Source organism: Prosopis cineraria, unplaced genomic scaffold, assembly GCF_029017545.1.
Source record: "Prosopis cineraria cultivar Desert tree isolate PC_DT_omini unplaced genomic scaffold, ASM2901754v1 PC14, whole genome shotgun sequence".
In the NCBI taxonomy this organism is placed as follows: Eukaryota; Viridiplantae; Streptophyta; class Magnoliopsida; order Fabales; family Fabaceae; genus Prosopis; species Prosopis cineraria.
In genome coordinates this window covers 1,455,076-1,464,213 of record NW_026555345.1, presented here as the reverse complement: position 1 = coordinate 1,464,213, position 9,138 = coordinate 1,455,076, and the positions used below count along the sequence as shown (strand labels likewise).

Here is a 9,138-nt window from a genome sequence, read left to right as displayed (position 1 = left end):
TTAAAAGTTAAAAGGGAATCATGCACAATAAATAAGTTTAAGATCCTAAACACTCATAGAGTTATAGTCTACATGCTAATTTTCCCTTCTACTTTGAATATAATCATGGGAGAGCCACTTGAAGCAGATTCTGGCACTAAGCTCCCTGTCCCAAATTAAAGACACATTTAAGGAAGATTTAATGTTCTAAAATATAAATTTTTTTAATAAAAATAAGATTTCATCAATAATATTTTTTTAATATTACCCTTCTTATATATCTTTTTTTTTTAATATTCTTTTATCAATGGAGTATTAAGCGAATGCCATTTTTAAAAGTCTATATTTTTTTAAAAAAATAAAATTGTAAGATATACTTAATGAGCTTTATTACTATATAAAATTTTATTTAAAAATATTTTATAATTTAAGATAGAAGGATCATAAAAAAATATTTCAGTCTTTAATATAAAACGAATTAACAAACTTTACACTTATTAAAAAATGTTAGTTATAACATTGAAATTATAAAAAATTTATATCATTCTAATTTTATCCTTTTCTGTAATTAATGACTATAATTTGTCGTTCAGGAACTCAAATGATCATAAAGACATAAATGCACAAAGAATAAAATTAGAAAAAAGCATTAATTACTTTAATTTTATTTTATATTTAAGATAAAATTAGAATATTTATAAGATAGACAAGATGATAAGACTGGGATAGGAATTGAATTGAAATTCAAAAATCAAAATTGAAAATTGAACGTACTCCCAAGATTCTTGTTTAGAAACTGCTAGCGTCTAAGGGAGCTTTCAAGTTTCAAATTTAAGCAGCGCGGTGTCGAGGCCCGAGTCAATCTCAGCCCTTGATCGCCATAAGCGCAAACTTTGATCACGGTCGCCCTGAAGTAAAAGTCAAAACTGGCGCGTGACATTAAAGTTCTGGGTTTAATTGGTTGGACTGAACCCTGGCCACCACGCCAGTTGTTAATCTCGTTAAAATAAATTAATAAATATCTTTTGCCAAAAAATTTTGAAATTCAAAAAGTATATTCCTCCATATAAAAGTATAACGTATTTTTTAAAAAATTAAATATTAAAAAATATAAAATATTTTTAATCTTTTAAAATATAATAATTGTATTTTTTTAAAATATCATTATTAATAGTAATTTTATATTTATTATAAAGTGTTTAATAGAGATACATATAAAAATATAAAATTAATTTAAAAGTAGGTAACTACTTTATTAAAGATAAAATTTAATTAAAAATGACTTATATTTTTTAACGGAGGAAATACTATTATATTGAAATAATACTAATATAGTATTTGTGAACTCTATTTTTTAATTTTACAAAAAATTTTGCAACAAAAAAAGGGGCAAATTTTTTGTCACTAAGATTATATTTTTTTCATCTATATAATAAAATTATATTTTTTTCATCTATATAATTTTGTAAAATTTTGATTAAACAAAAAGGTCATTCATGTTAACAAAATAAAAATAAAATTTATAATAAAAAATGATAAATATAATTTTTAAAAAATTATTGAGATATATTTTTTAACTTTCAAATACATAAATTTTGAAAACTAAAAAATTTATATAATTTTAATTAAAAAAACCCATCTTGGTCGCGACCCACCAAGACCAAGTGTCACAAGCATGGTTCAGCCACCCTCTCTTTAGAAAATTTGGCAACATATTTAAATTGAAATTTGGCAGTGAGAGAATCCGAGAGATGTAGTAAGAGGAAAAGGAGAAAGAGATAAAGATAAACCAATAATCCAGCAACAGCTTCGCTCACGAACCAGCCTCTATTTGTTTCCGTGCTTTCTTTCTACCCACAAAAAAATAAAACTCCTGCGTGGTTTCGCATCATTCCTTTCTTCGTCTTCTTCAGGCAGGTAAAAGTTTCACAAGTTCCATGGTTTCAAAATCATTCCTGAGATATTGATTAAATAAACCTTGTGAAGAAATTATTCTCTTAAAAAAAAAAATCAAAAGAAAACTGTGTGCGGAAGTGGAGTTTGAACTTTGAAGTGCTGAGATATTGATTGAATAACTGTGTGCAGAAATGGAGTTCGCAGCAGCGAAAGCGTTGAAACCAAGTTTGCGAAGAGAACTATCTTTTCAACAGAAAACGTTTTGCGATGAAGTTTTGTGCTTGAACGGAAGCAACGGCGTCTCCGGTGAAGATTTCTCGGTGGATGACCTTCTTGACTTGTCTCACGACGAGTTTCAGCATGTGCTTGCTGAAAAGGAAAACGATTTCGAAGACGACGACGAGAAAAAAGACGGTTCCTTTGTTTCGGACGATGTAAACTCTAACTCCAGCAGCGATACCGGCACCGGCGATTCTGAGTCGGGTTTCGCAAGCGAACTCGCCGTTCCGGCAAGTTTACTTTGACAATCTTCCCGATTTTCATGTTGTTTCTAGCAAGGAAATGAAATGAAATTTGAAACCTATTTGAATATTCTACAGGCCGATGATTTAGCAGACCTTGAGTGGGTTTCTCACTTTGTCGACGATTCTCTACTAGAGTTCTCATATCCGGTTTATTCAGAGCAGTTGAAGGCGGAGAAGCACTTTGCGACGGAGCTTAGACTGGACTTAACGACGGCGAAAACTCCCCGTTTTCCGTTTAAAATTCCGGCGAAAACGAGGAGCACCAAATATCGAAAAGCCAACGCTCGTGTTTGGTCATCCAGCTTCATTCTTTTCGTTTCCCGGTCACCTCCAAAGTCTTCCTCGGCTCTCGTCTTCGCCGGGCAACCGCCGGCGATGAAGCAGAAAAAGAGGAAGCTGATGGAAGGGGAAACGAGTGGGTCCCAGATTCAGCGTCGGTGTAGTCATTGTCATGTGCAGAAGACGCCACAGTGGAGAACCGGCCCACTAGGCGCCAAAACTCTGTGTAACGCATGCGGCGTCCGGTTCAAGTCCGGCCGGCTTTTTCCAGAGTATAGACCGGCCTGTAGCCCGACTTTCTCGAGCGATTTGCACTCAAACAGCCATCGAAAAGTGCTGGAGATTAGGAGGAAGAAGGAGATGGTTGGTCCGGAGGCCGGTTTGATCCAAACACAAATGGTTCACAGCTTCTGAATGCTTCGAATTCACAAAAAGATTGTAGGCAGCTAGTAAGTAAACCGGATTGAACCCGGTTCGGTTTTTATACTATATTAGTTAACGGTCAATTTTAATTAGTGAGAATCAGCCAGGCAGGTTACAAGTAGGTATTAATTAGGAGGAGATTGATTGTTTGTATTACTTTAGAATTTAGGGAAGTTGATTTAAATTGTATTTGTTAGCGTTAGAGTAAGAGGAGAATATATATAGATAAATGAATATATGTGAGCCTTTTAATTTCAGCCATTTATTGAGTCTGGTCTTTGATATTTTATTAGTTGTATTTGAATCATTCAAGCTTGTTAAGCGTTGACTGTTGAGTGATGCCAGATTCTGTGAGGGGATATGTGATGAACTGCCTCCTCTTTATTTTGCCATCGTACTAATTTTTATTCTAAATGTTTTTCTGTTGAATTTATAAAATATTTTTAAATAAAATTAAATATATTAATAAAATTCATTAAGTATACTTTATAATTTTATTTTTAAAAATAAATATAAATATTTTAAAAATATCATTTATTTAATATTTTATTTATGAAATAATATTAAAGACAGAATATAAAGGAAAATGTAATATTAAAAAACTCATTAATAAAATCTTATTTTCTTTAAAATATTTTATATTTTAAGAAGTTGATTTTTTTTTCCTAAAGTATTTTATAAATTATTACGGAGCTCGTATTAAATTTAGTATATCACAAACATAATATTTCAATCGTCTTTTTCCATCATTTAATTTTCAAATTAGTTGTATTAATTTCGATATTTTTCCACTTTTTTATTATTTAATATCATCATTAAAAAGTGATATTTAAAAAATGACACATTGTTTGCATTATAATGGTAAATAATAAATTTAATATTTTTCATTCATTTACACGAATTAGTTAATTCACTTTTTTAATATATGCAGGATGAGATTTTTTTTTTTTTTTTTGGTTAAAGATGGGAAAGGCCGTGATTGAAGCTTTTAAAAGTCTTTTGTGTTATTGATTTGATACCACTGAACCCGTGCTAGTGCCAAATGGACTAGTCAAGTGGGCGGCAAGGCGAGGATGATATAAGTTGACCAAAGATTTTTCTTTTGCGACCATATTTTAAACTTTTTATATTTGTTCACAAATTCTTCTTTTAAAATATAATTAACATATTAAATTGATTTATATTTTGAGAAGTAAATTTCAACGTTAAAGCATAATGGTAATTATAAAAATTAATTGGCCAAAAGATACTAAAGTCTTAATTCTTTCTTAGATGAAAATAATTATTAAAATCAAAAGATTAAAAACAACAACAATTCAATTGAGTGGAATAAATTCAATATTTTAAGTTTAAAGATTTTAACATTGTGGACCAGAGAAATAAATATTAGGCCTTTGAGCTTGATAATATTTAGATTTAGATTTGTTGATTAGTATCAAATATTAGACAACTATAGCTAGAAAATATTTCAAGTTTATTCTAAAATTAAGCATGAATTAATTACATGATGATGAATTTTGAATACTTTAATTTTTATTTGATTGGTTAGATTTTAATTTGTCAATTTTAAACTATTTTAAAGCTAATAGTTAATGTAATTCACGTTTCACATCTTTCTCTCTCTCGTTCTTTTTTTTTTTGGTTACCTTCGCATATTTCTTTATTCAAAATGAAAGATAAAGTAATAAAAATAGAATTTAGGCAAATTATTGATATATAATTTTATTTCCAGTATTCAACGATGAGCGCCTATCTCTTCGTCTTCGAGATAAGCAAAGGATCTATGTGCCTGAGAAAGATGCATGCGACGCGTTGATATATTTTTTATTCAATATTAAAAAGTTTTGATATTGATTGGAAATTGATTTTTTTATTTTACCTGAAGAATAATTCCTCTAATATATTAAATGGTAGGGGATGTACTACTTCGTTTAGTTACGTCGAAATCCAACAAAAATTAAAGGCCACCATCATGTTCGAGCTGTAGGATCATGATATCCAGAGGTTGACACATACACCTTCCAAAATAAAGACCTTGATTGGCCTCTCAGTGCTGGAGGAAATAGACATTTTGAAACGTGAATTACATTAACTATTAGCTTAAAAATAGTTTAAACTTGACAAATTAAAATCTAACCAATCAAATAAAAATTAAAGTATTCAAAATTCATCATAATGTAATTAATTCATGCTTAATTTTAGAATATGGTATGGGTATATATTACTCCTTTTAAATCATAATATAAAATATTTTTTAAAAATTTTACTTAGTCTAAAATTAAAATATTGAGTAACTTTTATAATTATTTTTAATTATATTCATACTTCATGTATTATTCTTTTTGCAAAAATGTACATTAAAATTTTAATTATCATTATTAAAATATATATATATATATAACGTATTTAATGAGAGAAAATTGAAAAGATGTAAATTTTTTAAAAAATTAATGTTTCAACTAAAATTTTTCGACAACCGTGATTAATTACCATGTTACCAATGACTTATATTTTAGTTCGGGAGAACTTTTACTTTATCTCTATATATAATGTATTTTTTATAAAATTATTTCATCTTTAAATATAAAGGTTGTTAGGATATTTTTAAAAAATTAGACAGTATTTGTCTTAAAAAATAGATGAGATATTAATTGTGTATTTTACTTACTACCACCATTATATTAGTTATGACATTATTAAGGATAAAATTAAAAAATTATTATGATGTTATATGATTTCAACTAAATAATAAATTTTTATTAATATATGAGATTTTTTTTAAACACTTTATATATAGAAACCTCGTACTTTTTTACATGCAAAATATTAGATATTTTTTTTAATTTTTAGTGACACTAACCATTTTAACTACTTTTAAGTTTTTTTTAAAAAAATAAAAAATACTTTATATTTTGTTGGCTGCCCAAGGCATTACCATAATGGATAAGTATGAGACTAATCCCTCAAAAATCTAAATATTAAGGAATTATCTTCCCTCAAGTGATGTTTTTAATACACACTTTCGAGAATTACATAATACTTAATATTTGCAACCCTGAGAGTATGTTGATAATTGAATTTATTTAAAATTGTGACTCACTAACAAATAATAGCGGGCTATGTGTGCGTTCAATGGCAGAACTGTAGATATGCATAATTTAAACTTTAAGTTATGCTTAGGCATAAGTGAAGTTTTAAATTAGAATTACTAATCCACGATTATCTTAGTGGAAGAGATTATAATTATTTAAGCACTAGAATCTCGAATTCAACTGGGTGTGAGTGTATAAAATATTTTTTTTAGAGAAATAAAACTAATCACAAATAATTATATTAAAAAAATTTAAATTACAATTAACTAATCACAAATAATTTTTTTTAAAATTAGAATTTTCTGGGGAAAAAGTTGATGATGGGTGCAAGTGTGAAGTGAAAGAATGAGCCGCCTTTGAAATTAACGTGCATGCATGTGGAGCCAATAATGGAGGGTGGTGGGTCACTGGGACGCCAAGTAACAGGCGAACCATCACGCGTGCTTTCAAAAATATTCCTTATGAAAAAAACAACTTTAATATTATATGGGCATTAATTTTCAGCTTATTTTTGACTCTAAATAAACACATCCAACCTGAAATTTACACTTAACCACATGGTATGGTAAAAAATTTACCTATCATGATAAAAAAAGAATAACCTAACTAGTATGATAGAAAAACAATTATCCTTACTTCTATCACAATATTTAGAACAAATTTAGTTAACTAACACGAGTTTTTTGTTGTGGTAGAAAATGTTTTCATTTAACATTTCAAGACACCATAGTACAAAAAGGTTAAAAGTATTGATCCCATAATAAATTTATAATTAATTAACTATCCACATCTATTGTAATAGAAAAGGAGCAAAACTCCTTGAGGCAACCTACAATAATAGAAAACAAAAATGAACATGCACAATTATAACTTAGATAAAAGATATATAGAAGCAATAAATAAAGATACACACTCATGCCTTCAATCAAATCCCTTCAACTTGGGGCTTAAGACTAAAAGTAATACAATTCAATGTAGAAATAAATATCAATTAAACAAATAAGATGTCTAAATTATGTGGCTTAAGTTATGGTAGCAGGCTTCTTCCTTTAAGGCAAAACTTCTTATAAAGTTGGCAATCCTTGAGTTTGTTCTCTTCCTTGAGCTCCGCTATTGGTTTCTATAACAATTAAGAAAGGAGTGAGACAATGTCTCAATAATCTCTTAAAAAATATGATGTATCCACAGCCAGTGCATGACCCAGTTCAGTGGGTTTTCACAAACGTTTTACTTCACCCTAATGATCATCATAAAGAAATTCTAAGTATATATAAATTCAATGCAGCAATTTGCACTAACTAGCATGCTTGAAAAGGTTTTATCTAATACATAACTATTTTACAGGTACTACAAGTATGCTAGAAAAGTTTTATTCATGTAACACAAGAATTTAAATAAAAAATGTGAGAATCCATCAATGTTATCCAATAAATTCAAGTATATACTATCCATAGAACATCAATGGTATCAAACCAATATTACAATAAAAAAGAATAAACCATTTGAAGGACAATATTAAGATTAAAAGTCAATTTTATTTTGTATTAAATTACATTCTTCCTTATTTCCTCAAGTTGAAGCTTCAAGTGAAAGGAGCTGATGCTTGGCCAAAAGCTCTGTTAATTCATATCAAGCCTTAGCTTTTCCCTTCAACTAAAAAGGGTGCCTAAAATGATACCGAGCTTATCCCAACCCTAGTCAAAGGAATTTGGTAGCTTAGGCACATAATAAGGTCATTCATGTGCGTCACATAAGAGCAAATGTGTGATTAGGATCCTATCTTATTTTTTCTATTTTGTCCCACGACTTGCAGCCACCTTATGAGCATAACAATTCCAATCTATTTTAGAGTTAATTATAATTTCATTTATCACATAATTATTTAGTAATATTTAATGAACGTGAACCATTATCTATAACAGTTATATTTGAGTTTTTACATCAGAATCAAACTTTACACCTTGCATCATATTTTTACCATGATCACAATTAGATTATACAGTCAATCAAAATTAATTAGCGTCTATCCAATTTTAAATTTTCATACAAGCAATATTGCATTTCTAAGCATTTAACTGTGCAACATAAATTCTCAATTTCTTTTTATTCTTCACTGGGCTAAATTTTTGCAAAACATTATAATAGACACTTTTGATTAGATTCAATATTATATAAGTATTATAAATTTCATAGTTACCTACTATATATAAAATAGCTTAAAAAAAAGTTAATTAGGCTTGAGTTCACTCAAAAAACTTGAGATCTCCTATAAGAGATCTTTCAACTAACTCAAATGTTAATGCAAAAATGAAGGAGTCACTTAGGAAACTACTAACACCTCTATAAATAATAATTTAAAGAATTATAGCTACATAAAATTTATATTTAATTATTTATTACTCTCAAGTTATGCCAAAGTATTCATGAAAGCGATATTTAATTTTAGAACCACTCTCGTTAAACTCTATTCATTTTATTTTATCTACGTTTAACCTTAGAGCTTCTCAAAGATTTACCAAAGCACTATAAATTATATTAATAATTACTTTTTAGCTTTAAAGTGCTTGTGAGCATGTTTTATAAGTTCTAAACATCTAATAAATAAAATTTTCATCCCAACATAATTAAATAAATTCCAAGTAGTTATAATTTATTCCTTAAATTTATCTTTAATTTATAAATTACTCTAGAGAAGTCTAACAATAATCTCTACAGCTTTTAGAATTATTAAAAGTTATCTAGAATTCCTTAAAATTATTTTCTATCATCCTAAAATAATCCCAGAGTCACCACTCAACATTTTTATCCAGTCTCTAGAATATCTTTCTAATTTTAAATCTACATAAATCTAGTAAGATTAGGTAGAACAAAAAATTATAGGACATTTAACTGATATTCGAAAGCTTCAACCCACCCTTAAAATATCTAAATGTTTTCTACAATTT

General features: G+C 28.3%; 1 protein-coding gene across 2 annotated transcripts; it reads left to right on the top strand.

The window, feature by feature from the left end:
* The first annotated feature begins 1,727 nt into the window (after positions 1-1,727).
* Positions 1,728-3,362, top strand: LOC129293236 (GATA transcription factor 5-like). 2 transcript variants are annotated; one of them, XM_054931077.1, is made up of 3 exons: positions 1,728-1,892; positions 2,065-2,384; positions 2,475-3,362. In XM_054931077.1, exons 2-3 carry the CDS (start codon positions 2,067-2,069, stop codon positions 3,090-3,092), a joined length of 936 nt encoding a protein of 311 aa, XP_054787052.1. In that variant the 5' UTR covers positions 1,728-1,892; positions 2,065-2,066; the 3' UTR covers positions 3,093-3,362. The 2 variants fall into 2 exon arrangements, with proteins under 2 accessions (XP_054787052.1, XP_054787051.1); XM_054931076.1 differs by having other exon boundaries at positions 1,729-1,896.
* Positions 3,363-9,138: the final 5,776 nt, after the last annotated feature.

Excerpts from the sequence above, each read along its gene's own strand:
- LOC129293236 (XM_054931077.1), top strand. The coding sequence starts at position 2,067 with ATGGAGTTCGCAGCAGCGAAAGCGTTGAAACCAAGTTTGCGAAGAGAA. Across the intron at positions 2,385-2,474 it reads CAAGCGAACTCGCCGTTCCG|GCCGATGATTTAGCAGACCT; the intron begins GCAAGTTTACTT and ends AATATTCTACAG.